The sequence below is a fragment of the Loxodonta africana genome, chromosome X (genome assembly GCF_030014295.1).
Source record: "Loxodonta africana isolate mLoxAfr1 chromosome X, mLoxAfr1.hap2, whole genome shotgun sequence".
In the NCBI taxonomy this organism is placed as follows: Eukaryota; Metazoa; Chordata; class Mammalia; order Proboscidea; family Elephantidae; genus Loxodonta; species Loxodonta africana.
The window spans coordinates 42,724,210-42,745,086 of record NC_087369.1 but is presented as its reverse complement, the minus strand read 5'-3'; the positions used below and the strand labels follow the sequence as shown (position 1 = coordinate 42,745,086).

The 20,877-nt window shown below is 37.7% G+C and overlaps 1 protein-coding gene across 1 annotated transcript in view; it reads right to left on the bottom strand.

Moving 5' to 3' along the window:
- Nucleotides 1-6,409: 6,409 nt before the first annotated feature.
- Nucleotides 6,410-20,877, bottom strand: part of LANCL3 (LanC like family member 3) — a 128,696-nt gene continuing 114,228 nt past the window's right edge. The window contains exons 4-5 of the mRNA XM_003422163.3: nt 18,025-18,232; nt 6,410-6,569 (exon numbers count right to left, since the gene is read on the bottom strand). Coding sequence (XP_003422211.1) covers nt 6,410-6,569; nt 18,025-18,232 — 368 coding nt within the window. The remainder of the gene's footprint in view (nt 6,570-18,024; nt 18,233-20,877) is intronic.

The following is a 20,877-nucleotide window of genomic DNA, read 5'->3' as shown; positions in this document are numbered from 1 at the left end:
GGACATAAAGGACATATACAAAGAAAGCTACAAAACACTACTGCAAGAAACCAAAAGAGAGCTTCATAAATGGAAAAACATACCATGCTCATGAATAGGAAGACTTAACATTGCGAAAATGTCAGAACTACCCAAAACAATCTACAGAGACAATGCAATCCCAATTCAAATTCCAACAACCTTCTTTAACAAAATGGAAAAACTAATCACAAACTTTATATGGAAAGGAAAGGACCCCCACATAAATAAAGCATTATTGAAAGAAAAAAGAACAAATTACGAGGTCTCATACTTTCCAAACTCAGAACCTACTATACAGTCACGGTAGTCAAAATAACCTGGTACTGGGACAACAACAGACACATAGACCAATGGAACATAATTTAGAACCCAGAAGTAAATCCATCCCACTATGGACAGCTGATCTTTGACAAAGGGTCAAACTCCATTAATTGGGAAAGAGATAATCCCTTCAATAAATCGTTCTGGAAAAACTGGATATCCACTTGCAGAAAAATGAAACAGGATTCATACCTCACACCAAACACAAAAGCCAATTCAAAATGGATCAAAGACCTTAATGTAAAACATAAAACTATAAAGATCATGAAAGAAAACAGAGGGAAAACGCTAGGGGCCCTAATCTGTGGCATAAAAGGATATCAAGCATAACTAAAAATGCACAAACTCCAGAATATAAGCTAGATAACTGGGACCTCCTAAAAATTAAACACTTATGCTCACTAAAAAGAGTTTGCCAAGAGAGTAATAAGAGAACCTACAGGCTGAGAAAAAAAATCTTTGCAATGACATATCTGATAAATGTTTAATCTCTAAAATATACAGAAAATATCAATAACTCAACAATAAAAAGATAAGCAACCCAATCACAAAATGGGCAAAGGACATGAACAGACACTTCCCCAAAGAAGACATCCAGGCAGCCAACAAATACATGAAAAGGTCCTCTCGATCATTAGCCGTTCCAAAAAAACCAAACCAAACCCATTGCCACGAGTCAATTCCAACTCATAGCTACCCTATATGACACAGTAGAACTGCCCCATAAGGTTTCCAAGGAGTGCTGGTGGATTCCAACTCCTGAAGTTTTGGTTAGCAGCTGTAGGTCTTAACCACTGTGCCACCAGGGCCCCCATTAGCTATTAAAGAAAAAAAAAGAATTTTTTTTCACCCCTACAAAAATGGCAATGATCAAAAAAAAAAAAAAAAAAACGATAAATGCAGGCTAGGTTGTGGGGAGATTAGAATTCTCATACACTGCTGATGGGAACGCAAAACGGTATAACCACTGTGGAAAACGATATGGGGCTTCTTTAAAAAGCTGGAAATAGAAATATCATTTGATCCTGCAATCTCTCACTCCTAGGAATATATCCTAGAGAAATAAGAGCGATCACACAAATAGGCATATGAACACCCATGTTCACTGCAGCATTGTTCACAATAGCAAAAACATGGAAACAACCTAAGTGCCCATCAGCAGATGAATGGATAAACAAACTATGGTACATACACACAATGGAATACTTCACAACAATAAAGAATAATGGTGAATCCATGAAATATGTCACAACATGGATGAATCTGGAGGGCATTGTGCTGAGTGAAATAAGTCAGTCACAAAAGTACAAATACTGTATGAGACCACTATTATAAAAAATCAAGAAAAGGTTTACACACAGAAAGAAACAATCTTTGATGGTTACGAGGTGGAGAGGGGATGGAGAGAAAATCACTAACTAAATAGTAGACACACGTTAACTTTGGTGAGCAGAAAGGTAATACACAACATAGGGGAAGTCAGTACATCTTGACCAAAGCAAAGGAAGACACTGAGAGCAATGCAAAAAAAAAAAAAAACAACAACAACAGTAAAAACAAACAATAATTCTACGAGCAGATACATAGGTAGGTAGGTATGCTGAATAGGGGTAGGAAGGAGTGTATGGATACATCCATGTACATATATTGGTTTGGCTGCGGATATTTTCACATACATATTTGTATGTGGAGCATGTATATTCATATATATATATATGCATATATATGCATGAATAAAGAAGACCGAAGAATTGATGCCTTTGAATTGTGGTGTTGGAGAAGAATATTGAATATACCATGAACTAACAAAAGAACAGACAAGTCTGTCTTGGAAGAAGTACAACCTAAGTGCTCCTTAGAAGCAAGGATGGCAGGACTACGTCTCACATACCTTGGACATGGTAGCAGGAGGGACCAGTCCCTGGAGAAGGACATCATGCTTGGTAAAGTACAGGATCAGCAAAAAAGAGGAAGACCTTCAATGAGATGGATTGACACAGTGGCTGCAACAATGGGCTCAAGCATAACGACGATTGTGAGGATGGTGAAGAACAGGGCAGTGTTTCGTTCTATTGTACATAGGGTCGCTATGAGTTGGAACCGACCTGATGGTACCCAACAACATATGTTGGTGAAAAATATTGAATATACCGTGGACTGCTAGAAAAACTAATAATTCTGTCTTGGAAGAAGTACAGCCAGAGTGCTCCTTGGATGTGAGGATGGCAAGGGGGACACATTGTGAGGATCGCAATCAATGTCACAAAACAATTTGTGTATAAATTATTGAATGGGAAACTAATTTTTCTGTAAACTTTTTTTTTTCACCTAAAGTACAATAAAGTGTTCAAAAAAAATTTACCAAGATTTGCTCTCTACAAAAATCGAAACAATCTGAATACCAACTTGATTAAAATCTTAGCATGCTAAAGAAAGTTAAAAAAAATAAGTTGTCAGTGGAAGAGTTCCAATTTAGCATAGGCCAAGAAACGGTTCTATTTGTTATTTGTTTCTCAAGAGAAACAAATTCTTAAGTGAATACTATTATCTTAATAGTGTAGTCAATTACCTGAAGAAACACAGAGGAAGAGATGCTGTCAAACCTCTCTTTTCTTCAGTTATCAGGTTACAAATGGAACAGCTACAAAGCAAAAACTGCTGCTTGCAATCACGACTGGGCAAAATATAGGTGTGTAACTTTGGGGAGGGGAGTGTAGAAGAGAAGTATGTAATTACATTAATGAAACAAAATTGTATAGAGTTCTAATGATTTACAAAACGCCCTGCTCTCAAAATATAATGCAATCTCCCCATTATTGAGAGACTCTGAATGTAGTCTCAAACCCTTCCACTTTCCTTCAGGTTTTATAATTGATTGTGGCACATATAGTAAACAATATTAAAGTTACACTAACCCGTTGCCATGAAGGAGTCAACTCTGACTCATGGCGACCCCATGTGTGCCAGAGTAGAACTGTGCTCAATAGGATTTTCAATGGCTTATTTTTTGGAAGTAGATTGCCAGGACTTTCTTCCTAGGTGCCTCTGGGTGGACTCGTAGGACCCTCCAACTTTTTGGTTAGAAGCTCCAACCTTTTGGTTAGAAGCTGAGCACATTAACCATTTGTACCTCCCAGGAAACGCAACGTTATACTAGTGGTGGTGAAAATGCCCCCCAAGGCCTTTAAGAGGCAATATGCTGAAGTACTATTCAAAAATGAATGTTACTACATAGAAGGGAATAAGTTGGTTAATTAAATAAGAAGTGACATGCCATGATTTTCTATAGTAAAACTTAAGGGTTTTTTTTGTCCCCCCTTCTTGGGAAAACAATACGGAAGAGGATCTTGCCCCACCTATAATCTTACTCTTTTAGGAAGATGAAAACTTTCAACATGTTTCAGAGTTAAACAAGCTTATTTTTGTTTATAATTTATTGAGGTGTCATTTCATAACAACAACACTCAAACATGGTCTTCGCTTGGATTTGACGCAAAAAAGGGCTGCATTTTCACAATATTCAGCACAACATCATGGTCACCCAACTAGAACTTAAAAGTGTGGGTGATCAGGAAGGAGATTCAGTCTTTCTGCAGTTCCTAGAAATGAAACTGTGATATGATGAGAGCTGTATTATCATTTCCTTTTGCTTTGTTGTTATTGTCATCGTTAGGTGCCTTTGAGTCAATTTCAACTCATAGCGGCTCCATGTGACAGAGTAGAACTGCTCCATAGGGTTTCTTTGGCTGTAATCTTTACAGAAGCAGATCCCCAGGTCTTTCTCCAATGGAGCAACTGAGTAGGTTCAGAAGCCAACGTTTCAGTTAGCAGCTGAGCATTTAACCATTTGTACCACTTTTTTTTACCACTAGGGCTCCTTCCTGGTGCTTTAGGGTGTAAATATCAAGGGTAAATGATGAAAGGATCAGGAAACAGAAACAGAAGGTATCTGGTTTCCTGGTTTATTACTGTATCATCAGATTCTAGTTTAGAATACTAAATAGATATACTTGGAAAGTGAAACACTGAGTTTAAATCTTAGTTCTGCTCCTTAATAGCTGTGAAACTTTGGACCATTTACCTAACATACCTCAAATGGTTGTTGGATGATAAAAAAAAAAAAAAGCATGTGTTCCATAAAGCTCTGTATATTGTCTGGTTACTATCTTCATTTTACAGGGATCAAACGAGATGAATTTGAAACTAGATGGTGAAAAGCAGGTATCACCAGCATTTCAACAAGAGACTACTTTGTAGAAGGCATTTCACTTAAAGACTTTCTAAGAGGGCATTTGACTATTCATGAAAGAACTTCTGAAATCCAATTTTGGGAGTTATCTGAAAGCTGCTATTTATGTACTGTTGCCCCAAATGGAATATTCTCGAAAATAAACGATTGAGGCCAATTTTATATGTTTATGTCTGAGTATATGAAAACGGAAAGGGAACAATAATCTGAAAAGGTGTGTGCTTTTCAAAATCATTTTGTCCTGGTTTTTCTGATGAATGCGAACATACATTCATAAAGTATGCAAAGGTAGTTCTTACCTTCCTTGGGTCATGGAATTCTTTGAGAATTTGATGAATGCTAGAAGATCTTCTTCCCAGAAAAAATGAGTATGTGCTCATACATACCCACACCAACACACACACAAAGACATTTCCAGGCAACATAGTATTTCCCAAGTCATTCCAAAGTCCATCTATGGTTTGAGTTAGGAACCACTGAACTAAAGAATAAATGCATGGTTTTACATGGGGATACATTTATATCTATTACCTATCTCATTCTGATATATGAAATTGCCAGTGCCTGAATACTAGGAAAGGGATGAAGTTATGTTCTGAGTATCGAAGTGATAGATGCTCCTAGAGTGTTCTGCAAACCACTGTTTACTTGAAGCAGTTTTACAGCTTCCATATGTTTACAGCAGAGTTGAATTTGATGTGACAACTTGGCTCAATGGGTGTTGTAGTCAATTTCCAGTGGACCCTGTGTCTTCTAAGGTAAGGTGATCAGCCAGGGAGCTCACTTGTCTCAATCTAATAGTATAAAATTGAGCAATATTCTTTCCACAAACACCAGTCCCTTTCTCTGCCTGTCCCAGGGGTCACAGTATTCCATCAAAGACAAAAACGAGAGGCCTTTGTAGTGGTTACCCCGATCTTTGAGATGAGTGACTTTTACCAAGAGCATGTTTATAGTTCAGTAAATAGCTTCATAGGGACTTCATACATAAAGGCAATTTAAAAACGACTAACAATAGACAATGCACAGCTCATACTTCAAATTGAGAAAAACACTCAACAACATTTTCTACAGTATTTGCTACTTTATGAATTTTACTATTCTGATTGAGCTGTATGAAAGAAAAAGGAACCAGGAAAAGAGATGGTCTAAGGCCTAAGGAAACTTTCAACTGCAGGGTTTAAACCAAGTTAGAATTTCTTCAAAGTGCTCAGGATAATGATGAAAAATAGATATTCATATGCAAATATCTCCATGAATCAGTAAAAACCATGAATTTCCATAAGTAACTGTTTAGGACAACCAAGAGTTTCTTTTTACTTCCTTCAGCAACCTGACACTTCATCCCTCCTGGCAGTTTTTAGTTGGGCAATCGCTTTTTAGTTTTCAATTTACTTTTGTTTCTGAATTTAGGGGTGGAGGGCACCCATAAATGGTCATATTCTCTCTCCAACTGCAAAGGGATTGGCATTTTATTGCCACAGTCCACATTTCAGATTTGTTTTGTTTTTTTATCGTAACTGAAAAACAGATCAGTTCTTTTTCCCTTTTTCCTCTGACCTGTGGTTTCACATTCATTCCCTAAATTTCTATAGTCTTCAGAAAAGTGGTGTTGTCTTTATCTTTCAGGTTCTCAGATCATGCTTTCTCAAGTCTGGTATCAAGTTGCCACCACCTGCCTGCTCCCTTCCTCCTGGCAGCAATGTTAAGGCTCATGGCTGTGATCCCATTGAATGTGGCTTATGTGGAAACTGCCTCGGGGTAGGCTCAGGAAATCTCAGGGGCCTTCTGCAGAGCCACAGTGGAAGGTGGAGCATTCTAAACAAACACACTGAAGAGTGGGAATTCAGCCTGATTAGGCTGCAGCAGATCAATCAGAAAGCACACCGTCCCGGAGAAGCCTTCATACAAGCTGTAAATACTTTCAAGGACTCTCGAACCGGCCTTGAATTCCTCGGTAAACAAGAATTCAGCAAACCTAAGAGAGCAAGAAGAAAATATGTACAGTTTTAACAGGAGTGTTTTCATATGATTGGCCTTGGGTTGCTTCTTCTGCTTTTCTGCTAAGTTTCAGCATTATTTTCTTTTCAGAATTATATAACTATTTTAAGAAAGTCTTTTTCTCTATTAACAAAAGAGGATTAGTTATATAATTCTCTATGTTTCTCAACAAATTATGTTGGCAAGCAAATCCAACTAGTTTCAGAGTTTGCAAAGCAAAGCAGTTGGACATTGCTTGAATATTTTATTCCTCCTGTCCTCCAATAATTAAAAGTAAAAATGACAGATAAACAACCATACTTCTATTTATCTTGAACAGAAGCAAGCTGATATATAAAAAAGTAAATATGCTGTGTCTCTATGGGTATATTATTTCTGAAGTAGATTTCATTTATATGTGACAGAGAGCTGAGATTGAAAATAAATGGGCAAATTTTGTAGAATCTGTGGTTTGGGCCAAACAAAGGGATAGGACGAATAGGAAAAGACAAGCAACGTTTTATAATCATGACATCAAATACTAATTTAGCTATAAGATAGGACAATTCACCTCAAAATAAATCACTATAAAAAAAAATAGTATTAACAAATAATAATCCACAAATAGATACATAGGTAGACAGGTACGTTAAAGAGGTGTGGGGAGGTGTGACAGATAACTAATTGGTTGTGGATATTTCTACATACATAATTGTAGGCACCATGTTTATATTGATATAGACAATAGAGCACACACAAAGGGCACAGTTGGGGAAATTTCTTAGAAATAACCAAGCTCCTCGTGGAATGACTTTCCTAGGCTCAAAGTCAAAGAACCGTAGACTCAGAGGACATCTATGTCAATTGGCACAACATAGTTCATAAAGACAATGTTCTGCATCCTACTTTGGTGAGTAGCATCTGGGGTCTTAAAAGATTGTGAGCAGCAATCTAAGATACAACTATAGGTCTCTTCCCATCCAGAGAAAAGGAGAGGGAAGAAAACCAAAGACTCAGGGAAGCAGCTAGTCCAAAGGACTAATGGACCACGTGAACCACCGCCTACATGACCTCGAGACCAGAAGAACTATATGGTACCCAGCTACCACTATTGATCACTCTGACTGGAATCACAGCAGAGGGTCCCAGACAGAGCGGGAGAAAAATGTAGAACAAAAAATCAAATTCACAAAAAAGACTATACTTACTGGTCTGACAGAGACTGGAGGAAACCTCAAGAATATGGCCCTAAGACACCCTTCTGATCTGAAACTGAAGCTATTCCTGGAGGCCACCTTTCAGCCAAACAATAGACAGGGCCATTAAGTAAATAATAACAACCGAGAAGAACGTGACCCTTAGAACAATCAATTTTACAAGATCAAAATGACAGCATTTGCCCAAAAGCAAAGATCAGAGGGCAGGAAGGGGTAAAAAATCCAGACGAAATGGGGAATCCAGAGTGGAAATAAGGAGAGTGCTGACACATTGTGGGGAATGCAACCAATGTCATGGAACACTTTCTGTACAAACTATCAAATGGGAAACTAATTAGCTCTGTAAATTTTCACCTAAAGCACAATAAAAAAATTTTTTTAAATCACTGGAAAAACGTTTTGTACTTACCCTATGTGTGCCACAACTCCTACTCAGATTATTTATAATGAGTAACATTTTATAGTAGTTTACAGTTTTTAAAGTGCTGTCACCTATGTCATCTCTTTACTGACTTGCTCCACATGTTCCCATCAACGACGAAAATAATCACCAATTCAGAGGCTAGAGTTCACAGCTTGGTAAAGCCTGGGCGCTGATCCGGCCATAAATTTAGAGTATTGCTACTACACAGGGGGTCCTATGAAGAGTAATTACTTATTTGATCTTTTTTAGAGCTCTTGGAATTACTTGAAGGCAGCTTAAAATAAATCAGCAGGAAACATACTGCAATTCTGTTTGGTAGAATTTTCAATCAACTGTTTTCCTGAATATGCTACAATTTTAAAATTTAAACAGTAGAATAATGATTCATCTTAAGAATTAATTCAAAATTTGTAATTGTAAAATGAAGGCAGCATCATGGTATAGCTTCAGGAAGTCTTAAACTTTTTGGTGTTATAGATCACTTAGCAGTCTGGATCCCTTCTCAGAATAAAGGTTTCCAATGCATAAAATAATATGCAAAGGATCCCAAAGGAAACTGATTGTATTAAAGCACAAAAACCAGCAACAACAACAATAACCCATTGCCTTTGAGTCCTTTCAACTCATAGCAACCCTATAGGATGGATTAGAACTGCCCCATAGGGTTTTCAAGGAGTGGCTGGTGGATTCTAACTGCCGATCTTTCTGTTAGCAGCCGAGTTCTTAACCACTGCGCCACCAGAACTCCATATTAAGCGGTTGCCAAAAATTAAAAAAAAAAGAACTAGTAATATAGCAATATATGTAGTCTTTATTAACACATTAAATAGCAAAATCTAGTAGTGGGTTCAATAACCAGTAGCATTTCTAAGTAGTGGTGGGAGTGGAATATACTTCACAATACCTGCAACAACAGTAATGTGACATGAGAATATCTGTCACTTTTATTGGTGACAGAGTCACAGCTACTGTTAATACTATCGTGGCTTGTTATCTACATTCATAATGGAAGGAAATGTCCCATTTTAGTTTGATGTTAATGGAAAAACAATGTAATCTTTTTTTTTTTCAAGCAAGTTCAGGTACCCTAGATTAAGAATCCCTGGTGTAGAGACTACATCAGCCTGAGACCAGAAGAACTAGATGGTGCCTGGCTACAACTGATGACTGTCTTGACAGGGAACACAACAGAGAACCCCTGAGGGAGCAGGAGAGCAGGGGGATACAGACCCCAAATTCTCGTAAAAAGACCAGACTTAATGGTCTGACTGAGACTAGAAGGACCCCGGAGGTCACGGTCCCCAGACTTTCTGTTAGCCCAAGACAGGAACCATTTCCAAAGGCAACTCTTCAGACAGGGATTGGACTGGACTATGGGATAGAAAATGATACTGGTAAAGAGTGAGCTTTTTGGATCAAGTGGACACATGAGACTATGTCGGCATCTCTCGTCTGGAAGGGAGATGAGAGGGCTGAAGGGGTCAGAAGCTGGCTGAATGGCCACGAAAATAGAGAGTGGAGGGAAGGAGTGTGCTGTCTCATTAGCGGGAAAGCAATTAGGAGTATATAGCAAGGTGTATACAGATTTTTGAATGAGAGACTGTCTTGATTTGTAAACTTTCACTTAAAGCACAATAAAAAAAAAAAAACCCCTGGTGTAGTAGAGGAGTTCTCATGGAGCAGTGGTTAAAAGACCAGCTGCTAATCAAAAGGTCGGTAGTTCAAATCCACCAGCTGCTCCCTGGAAACCCTATGGGGCAATCTATTCTGTCCTATAGGGTCACTACGAGCCCGAATCGACTCGACAGCAACGGGTGGTCGTGTAATGTAGTAGAAAGAAGAATGGCTTTGAATTTGAGATACTCAACTCTGGTAATTTCCTGGTATACAGCCTTTGGTGGAATCCTGGTGGGGCAGTGGTTAAGAGATCGGCTGCTAACCAAAAGGTCGGCAGTTCGATCTACCAGCCGCTTCTTGAAAACCCTGTGGGAGCCATTCTACTCTGTCCTATTGGGTCGCTATGAGTCAGAATCAACTCGACAGCAATGGGTTGGATTGGGTTGGGTTATGGCCTTTGGTAATTTTTTTAATCTTACTATACCAAATCAAAACCTGTTGCCACAGAGACGATTTCAACTCAAAATGACCCTATAGGACAGAGCAGACTGCTTCATAGGGTTCCCAAGGAGCAGCTGGTGGGCAATTGCAGAATTGCATAGGACTACCTATAAAGATTAAAGGTACCATATATTAAGCTCTGAAAGAAAAAAAAAAACCCACTGCCAACGAGTCGATTCCAACTCATAGCACCCTATAGGAGAGAGTAGAACTCCCCGATAGAGTTTCCAAGAAGCGCCTGATGGATTAAGCTCTGAGCATATAAAAAAGCATTCGGTAAATGGTAAATATTATTTTTTCACATAAGCATATTGTAGTAGAATATTTGTGAAGCAGAGAAAACCACCAGACTTTAAAAGAAACTCACAGTTAATTTTGTTCTTTCTTCTTCTGACTTTTTGTCCCTAAACTTTGATTTATTTATTACATTGCATTTATAGTGCATGTACCATTTGGTATTCTGAATTTTTTCACCTAAAATAATATTAAAAATATTATGTGCTTTTCAAAAGAATTTCTAAATGATATGTAGCAATTTACAACAGTACTGGAAGTGGATGAGAGTAGCAGTTTTATTGCTTTCTGACCTGCACTGTGTTATTGTTTCTGAAAAATGGTGTTGATCCAAAAAGTAAAAATGATTGTTTCAAAAATCTACCCAATAGTGCAAAAACCAAACCAATAAATACACTTTTCTAAAAAATTCTCCTCAAAATGGAAATCAGAATGGCAATTACAGAAGTTTAAAAAACTAAAAGATACTGAGAACATTACATATCAAAACTTGATTGGTTATAGTCAAAACTGAACTCAGAAATTAACAGATACATAACTTTTTGTTAATAATCATACTGACGATGATGATGACTATGATAATAATAAAAGAAAAACGGAAGATATTCTAGTTAACCGTTTTTACCAACAATAGAAAATAACAAAATAAAGTAACAGTGAAAAGTAAAAATAAAGGCAGAAAATAATAAATTAGGAAGCAAAAGAGAAAAACAAAATAAAAGCAAAACATAATCAAGAGCCAATTCTTTATAGAACAATACTATTAGAGCTTTATGTCAAAAATTTGAAAATCCATATGAACTAGAGTCTTTTATAGAAATATATTCACTACCAAAATTAATGGAAGTGGTAGAAAACCTGAATAACTGAGTAGTCACAGAAGAAATTTAAAAAGGTATCAAATATTTGTCTACAGCTATGAATTCCAAATGTCTGTTAAAAGAGTAATACATGATGATCAAGCAATGTTTATTCCAGGGAGGTATATATTGTTGACATTACTGTTTCAGAAGCTGCCAAAATTAGGGAAGCCTCTTCTCTTTGGGCCATGCCCTATTTTAACTTTTGAATTATAATGAAGTGGAAATTTCAGTACCTAAGCAATTAAGTGCAATGGCCAAACAATATTCAGATATCAACTGTGCATTTTCATTCTTCTAACTGTAAGTGAAATTTCAGCTGTCTGAAAGCCTCATGCCCCAGAATCTTATAACCAAAACTTTGTAAGCTAGGATACACCTTGCAGAAAAAGGAAGGTTGTTCTGTCCCTTTTTAATAAACTTTTACAAGACATAAGTAATCCTGATGAAATTTATCCCAAAGTAAAATCCCATTACCCTAGATGAGACCCAAAATGACTTTCTTTTGCTACATACAGAAACTGAAGGGTCAGGTTCCCACCTAAATAGGTTAGGTAGCCAGCAAGTTAACAGGATTCCTAAACATAGGATACGGGTGGGTGGAACAGTGACTTCGCAGGCCTTGAAGAAGGGTGTGCCTGGCATCTTAATGGGATCCCAAGAAACCCACAGTGGTGGAAACAATCAGGAGAAAGAAGAGTAGGGGATGAGATCAGATATGTAATGGGAGGCTAGATCATGTAGAGCCTGTTGTTCATAGTCCAGACTTTGGCCTTTACTCTGAGTCATATGGGAAGCCATTCCAATGGATTTGGAACAGAGGGGTGTCATGATCTAACATGATATAGATTATCAGAAGCCAGTTTAAAAGATCATGATGAAATGTAGAAGCACTCCTAGTAAAATCAGGTAAAAGGCAAGGATATTGACTATTTCTTTTATTATTCAACATTGTTATGGGTATTCCAGTCCATGGTGAATAAAAGGAAGCATACATAGGAGAAAAAAAATAACAAAACTATAAGTATGTTCAGATAACATGTATGTGTATCTAAAAAACCCAACGGAATCTAATGAAAACTAATAGAAACCTTAAAGGAGTTCAGTAAGGTGGCCAAATATATCATTATGATACTTATCAAAACTAATATGTAAGATACAATGCTGGTTTATATGAAAAAGTGCATCTTAGAATTGATATACTGCAGTTATATATGTGTGTGTGTGTGTGTGTGTGTACCTGTTGCCATCGAGTCAATTCCAACTCATAGCGACTGTATAGAACAGAGTAGAACTGCCCCATAGGATTTTCAAGGAGCAGCTGCTGATTCAAACTGCCAGCCTTTTGGTTAGAAGCCAAACAATTAATCACTGTGCCACCGGGGATCCTTATATTTAAAATCTTTCATAAATACCAGTAATAAAAACCTTGAAAATACAAAGGAGTAAAAGATTCCATTCACAATAAATCTGGAAACATAAAACAACTAGGAATAAAATTAACAAGAAACATATAAGACTTTCTTCATAAGATCAAAACTTTACCAAATGTCAATTTTAGACATAAATAAATGGAAAAGTGTACCATGTTCATGGACAAAAATCACAATATCTTAAATATATTATTTATCACTGAAGTAACCCATAATCAATGGAATACCAATCAAATTTCCTTAGGATTTTTTTTTATTTGACAAATTGATTCTAAAATTCAACTGGAAGAATAGATGAAAGAGAATACCTAAGAAAAATTAGAAATAAATGAATAATGATATAGAACTGGATAAATGGAACAGAAGGAAGCTCAGAAACAAAGCCACAAATTTACATAAATTGAGTTTATGATAAAGCTGGAATTTTTAATTACTAGGGACAGTGGTCAGTAAATGCCATTGTAAAATTTTGTTTTTCATTTAAAAAAAGGTAGATCCCTGCCTGGAACTATTAATGAAAGTAAATTCCAGATGAATTAAAGAGTTAAATGTTAAAATAAAATAATAAAAAGTACTGTCTTAGTTATCTAGTGCTGCTATAACAGAAATACCACAAGTGGATGGCTTTAACAAACAAATTCTTTTTCTCACAGTTTAGGAGGCTAGAAGTCTGAATTCAGTGTGCTGGCTCTAGAGGAAGTCTTTTTCTGTCTGTCAGCTCTGGAGGAAAGTCCTTGTCTCTTCTGAGTTTCTGCTCCTGAGCCATCTTCATGTGGCTTGGCATGTTTCTTCTACTGTCTCTGCTTCTCTCCCTCTCCCTCGCTTGTTTAATCACTTTTATATTTCAAAAGAGATTAACTCAAGATACATCCTAATCCTGCCTCATTAACATAATAAACATAACCTAATCCACCACGTGTCTGTCAGTTTGTCGTACTGTGGGGGATTGTGTGTTGCTATGATATTGGGAGCTTTGCCATTGGTATTTCAAATACCAGCAGGGTCACCCTCGGTGGACAGGTTTCAGCAGAGCTTCCAGACTAAGACAGATTATGAAGAAGGACCTGTCAGTCTATTTCTGAAAAAAAAAATTGGCCAATGAAAACCTTATGAATAGCAGTGGAACATTGTCTGATATAATGATGGAAGATGAGCCCCTCAGGTTGGAAGGCACTCAAAATACGACTGGGGAAGAGCTGCCACCTCAAAGTGGAGTCAACCTTAATGATATGGATGAAGTCAAGCTTTCGGGACCTACATTTGCTGATGTGGCAGAACTCAAAATGAAAAGAAACAGCTACAAACATCCATTAACAACCAGAACATGAAATGTACAAAGTATGAATTTAGGAAAATTGGAAGTCATCAAAAATGAAATGCAACACATAAACATCAATATCCTAGGCATTAGTGAGCTGAAATGGACTGGAATTGGCCATTTTGAATCAGACAATCATATGGCATAATATGCCAGGAATGACAAATTGAAGATGAATGGTGTTGCATTCATTATCAAAAGGGACATTTCAAGATCTATCCTGAAGTGCAACACTGTCAGTAATAGGATAATATCCATACACCTAAAAGGAAGACCAGTTCATACGACTATTATTCAAATTTACGCACCAACCACTAAGGTCAAAGATGAAGAAACTGAAGTTTTTACCAACTTCTGCAGTTTGAAATTGATCAAACATGCAATCAAGATGCACTGATAATTTTTGGTAACTGGAATGTGAAAGCTAGAAACAAAGAAGAAGGATTGGTAGTTGGAAAGTATGGCCTTGGTAATAGAGATGACATCAGAGATCGCATGATAGAATTTTGCAAGACCAATGACTTCTTTATTGCAAATGCCTTTTTTCATGCACATGAACAGCAACCATACACGTGGGCCTTACCAGATGGAATACACAGGAATCAAACCGACTACATCTGTGGAAAGAGATGATGGAAAAGCTCAATAACATCAATCAGAACAAGGCCAGGGGCTGACAGCTAAACAGACCATCAATTATTCGCATGCAAGTTCAAACTGAAACTTGAAGAAAATTAGAACAAGTCCAGGAGAGTCAGAGTACGACCTTGAGAATATCCCACTTGAATTTAGAGACCATCTCAACAGTAGATTTGATGCATTGAACACTAATGACGGAAGACCAGATGAGCTGCGGAAGGCCATCAAGGATATCATACATGAATAAAGCAAGGGGTCATTAAAAAGACAGGAAAGAAAGACCAAAATTGATGTCAAAAGAGACTCTGAAAGTTGCTTTTGAACTTAGAGTAGCTAAAGTGAAAGAAAGAAATGATAAAGAGAGTTGAACAGAAGATTTCAAAGAGCAGCTCTAGAAGACAAAGTATTAAAACGAAACGTGCAAAGACCTGGAGATAGAAAACCGAAAGGCAAGAACATGCTTGGCATTTATGAAGCTGAAAGAACTGAAGAAAAAATTCAAATCTCAAGTTGCAATACTGAAGGATTCTACGGGGAAAATATTAAACGACACAGGAAGCATAAAAAGAAGATGGAAGAAATACACTGAGTCACTCTTCCAAAAAGAATTGGTCGACGTCCAACTATCTCAGGAAGTAACATATGATCAAGAACTGATGGCACTGAAGGAAGACTGGAAGAGACCCATATTTATACCCATTCCAGAGAAAGGTGATGCTTCAAAATGCAGAATTTTCAAAAGATATTATTAATATCACACACAAGGAAAATTTCGCCGAAGACCATTCAAAAGTGATTACAGCAGTACACTGACAGGGAATTGCCAAAAATTCAAGCCAGATTCAGAAAAGGACGTGGAACGAGTGATATCATTGCCGATATCAGATAGAGCATGGCTGAAAGCAGAGAATACCAGAAAGATGTCTTAGTCATCTAATGCTACTGTAACAGAAGTTTCACAAGTGGATGGCTTTAACCAACAGAAATTTATTCTCTCACAGTTTAGTAGGCTAGGAGTCTGAATTCAGGGTGCTAACTCCAGGGGAAGGCTCTCTCTTTCTCTGTTGGCTCTGGAGGAAGGTCCTTTGTCATCAATCTTCCCTGGTTGAGGACCTTCTCAGCCCAGGGACCCCAGGTCCAAAGGATGCGCTATTCTATTAGCTCTCATTCTTGGTGGTATAAGGTTCCCATGTCTCTCTGCTCCCTTCTCTCTTTTATATCTCAAAAGAGATCAGCTTAAGACACAACCTAATCTTGTAGATTGAGTCCTGCCTCATCAACCTATCTGCCACTAATTCCATCTCATTAACATCATAGAGACAGGATTTATAATACATAGAAAAATCACATCAGATGACAAAATGGTGGACAATCACACAATACTGGGAATCATGGCCTAGCCAAATTGATACACATATTTTGGGGGGACACAGTTCAGTCCATGACAGATATTTACCTCTGTTTTATTGACTAGGCACAGAATGAATGTATTGAATATTTTAGATATTTTGGGGAAGTTTTATTTGTATTAGTGAAAAGCATACATATACCAAATGCCCATTAATTAGAGATTGGTTAAATTCATGATGGTACATTCATAGTGAATAACTCTATAGCCATTAAAAATGATCTATACAAACTAAAAAGGAAGGATGCCCTTTAAAAATTGGTCTTTTAAAATTATAACCTGCACAAAGTATATATTAAAAAAATTTTTTTTAATAGCAGGAGCCTATTAAAATACACATATAGAACACATACGTATAATATATATATGAACCTACATTTATACTTAGAAAAATGTTGTAATGATACAACTAAAATTTTTAGTAATAATAAATACTTACATTGTAGTTATTACATGCCAGGTGTTTTTCTAAGTAATCTGCATATATTTAACTCATTTAAACTACACAATACCCCTATGAGGTACGCATTATTTTTCACATAACAGATGAGGACATTGAGGCACAGAACAAGTTGAGTAACTTGTTCAAGGTCATACAACCAATTAGATAATTATCAGGTGTATTCCTTCAGGCAGGATAAAGATATGGCAGTCTGTTTCTGCAGAGATTTACGGCCTTTGAAACCCTATGGGGGCAGTTCTACCCTGTCCTGTAGAGTAGCTATGAGTTGGAATTTATTCGATGGCAATGAGTTTTCTTTTTCCCTTCAGTGGAACTCTTCACAACAGCTCAGTGGCTATTCTTTTTTTCTGGAGTTGGGCCCCAAGTGACTGCTCAGATGCACGGGAACAAGACCACACGATTTGTGTGTGAGAGGGCCCCTGGCTTAGAAGGCCTAAGTGCCACGTAGAAAACCAATATCTCTTGTGACAACCTATGAACATAGCTTCCAAGTTCCCTCAAATCGAATGCCAGTCTCATGCCACTGTGCATTCAGGGAAGCTCCCAACTGTGCATCCCATGGGGTTATTAAGTTATTGAGTTATTTTTAGTTCATTTATAGTCCCTCCAGTTCAGGTTACTCAATTTACAAACCAGCGTTTATTTCTACCAAAAGCAATGTTGTCTGGTACACAGTTGATGTTCCATTTTCATCAGGTTTCCAGGGAATAAACTACAGAGGGCAATTTGGCCCTATCAATCAAAATTACAAATATATATACCCTTGGCCCAGCAATTCCATTTTTAGGAATTTATCTCTCAGAGACATGTGTACATGTGTAAAATTATATATATACACATATATGTATAATTTTATACATATATAAAGTTATTCATCATAGTATTATTTGTTATTACAAAATATTGGAAATAATCCAAACACCCCTCAATATGGGACTGGTTTAATTATGGTTTATTCATACAGTAGAATACTACGCAACAATAAAAATGACTGAAGCAGTCTTTTATGTACTGAGTTAGGGTGATCCCTAAGATAGCAAGGTGCTACCACTTGAATAAAAAGAGGGACAAGTGTATGTACACCTATTTGTATATATACAGACTGTCTCTGGAAAGCTATCCAAGAAACTGGTAAGGCTGATTACCCCCAGGTGAACTAAATGCCTACAGGGAATAGTTGATATATTCCTTTTTTGCATTTTTGAACCATGTGAATGTATTCCCAATGGAACAAAATTAATTAGATTAAAATTAGCAAAACATGTGAAGAGCAGCTGACCTTTGGGCTCGGTAGATGTACTTAGAGTTTCCTGTGAGCCGGTATAGCAGCAGGAAGACATAGGCACTGCCAGCCACACCATGGCAAATCCCTGGCCCCTTCTTTAGCAGGCCCTTCTGCCATGTGAGTTCTCCACACCGGATACACGTGTCCAGGTACTGTGGTTTTTTGGAGACCAGATAAGCTTTGGCAAACAGATAGGCAATTCCTGTGAAAATATAAGGACATTAGAGGTGACTTATAGGACTTAATACTGTAAAGTAGAACTTCTCACACTGTAAAATACTTACCAATCACCTGGAGTATTGGGAAAATGGAGATTCTGATCCAGTAGGTCTGAGCTGGGGCCTGAGATTCTGCAGTTCTAAAAAAGCACCCTTCCAGGGACCACACTTTGAACAGCAAGGGGATAGAATATTCTAAAAGGGAGTCCTATATTTTCCCTGCGAGACTCAGTTTTAGGTAGTTATTTTAATTGTATCATGGGGTTGGCCCCTGGAGAAAGAGCAATATTTAAATTGAGTACATAAATTGACAAAATCCATAATTTACAAATGTGTTAATATTTAATGAGGCATACTCTGGTAAGTAATATGCATGTCTGGCCCTTTGGAATGGCTGAATGTTTATATAGCTTGCCCATTCCCCCACAGAGTTTCAGAATTCATAATGTTTAAGTACTTGTAACTATCTACCTTTTCTTAAGACCAAAACTGGGAGTCCTTCCAAGAACAACAAGGCTCCCAAACGACCTTGCCAAGACTCCTACTCTAGCTGTGAAGTCCTTCCCAACTTGACTATTCCAAGGAAAGAAATTTTCCATCAAAACCCGTCAACAAAGGTAATATCAATTGCAAAGCCAGGAACGGAAACAAGAGAAGCTATAGCTATTAATAGAAACAATTTTCCACAAGTTCCAGGTGCTCATATTCAGGGAAGAGGTTATTAACTTAAGATCACTTGCTCTCCTGCATAGCCTTTCTCTTGTGAGTAAAAATTGGAAAAGCCTGAAATTTCGTGGGTGTCCTGACTTGCTCATCCATTTGAGTTATCTCTGCCTGTCATTGTCTTTGACTAGGCTATTTTACAGTTCTGTAGGAATAGAAATTGCTTTATAGAAAACTGATTGTCATAGAAATAATTCCTGTAAATAGGAATACACATCCCATCTGGCAGAGGTTGGATTGGCTCCTTTTGTTTCTGTAGAAGCAGCCAGTTCTGCATCTATTAGGCAAATTCATTTCAGCTTTTCCTAACCAGTTGCCATGGTGGAGTTGATTCTGACTCATAGCAACCCCATGTGTTTCAGAATATAACTGCTCTATAGGGTTTTGAAGGTTGTGACCTTTCAGAAGTAGATCACCAGGCCTTTCTTCTGAGGTGCCTCAGGGTGGACTCAAACCACCAATCTTTTAGTTAGTAGCCAAGCACTTCACCATATATACCACCCAGGGACTCCTCAGCATTCCTAATGGTGTATACATAAGCATGCTCATTGGATTCACCTTTGAACTGGTTATAACACCTTTCTGGTTCCCTCATTAATTATTGAGTTAAAGAAAATAATTGACATGTGTTCATTTAAATAAATAAATATTTGAGAGTCATGATCTTATCCTTTTAAAGTCTATCCTTCACCACTCCCTATGATTAATATACACATTAACAACAGGCTCTTTCCTGAGCCAATGGATTCCAGTCAACCACTACCTTTACCTATAGCATTTCCTCCTTTAATTTTAGGAACAAAATACTCCCACAAACTAAAGGATGAGTTAAAAAGAACTGAACTGATTTATCTACACTTTCACTCTTCCACTGCATCCATTCATTTGAAAGAGTTCATCAATTGGATGCACAGCCCTGGACAGGGCAGGGCTCATGGGTATGTGACCTGTGCAGTTCCATAGGGCCTTGCCATCAGAAGGGCCCACACCGGGCCCTACTCGGCTGTTGCCACCTTGAATTCTTTTTTTTTTTAATTGTGTTTTAGGAAAGGTTTACAGCACAAATTAGTTTTTCATTCAAAAATTTATACACAAATTGTTTTGTGACATTAGTTGCAATTCCCCAAATATGTCAGCACTCTCCCCCTTCCTTTTCCCCCTGTGTTCTTTGTGTACATTCCTCCAGTTTTCCTGTCCCTTCTTGCCTTCTTTACATCCCTGGTGACACATTGGTTAAGACAGCAGCTGCTAACCAAAAGACCAGCAGTTTGAATTCACCAACCACTCCTTGGAAACCCTATGGGGCAGTTCTACTCTGTCCTATAGAGTCACTATGAGTTGGAATCAGCTTGACAGCAACAGGTATACCTGCCTTCTTGTCTTTGCTCTTGGGCTGGTGTTGTCCATTTGGTCTCCTATACCTAATTGAACTAAGAAGCATGTTCCTCATGTGTGTTATCGTCTGTTTTATAGGCCTGTCTAATCTTTGGTTGAAAGGTGGACTTCAGGAGTGGCTTCAGTTCTGAGTTAGCATGGTGCCCAGGGGCCATAGTCCTGGGGGATTCCTCCAGTCTCTGTCAGACCAATAAGCCTATCCTTTTATTTTAAATTTGAATTTCATTCTATGTTTTTCTCCTGCTCTGTCTAGGACCCTCTATTGTGGTCCATGTCAGAGCAGTCAGCGGTGGTAGCACGGCACCATTTAGTTCTTTTCGGCTCAGGCTGGTAGAGGCTGTGGTTCATGCAGTCCATTAGTCCTTTGGACTAATATTTTCCTTGTGTCTTTGGTTTTCTTCACTCTTCTTTGCTCCAAACATGATGGGACCAATAGATGTATCTTAGCTGGCTGCTCATAAGCTTTTAAGGCCCCAGACTCTACTCACCAAAGTACGATGTAGAACTTTTT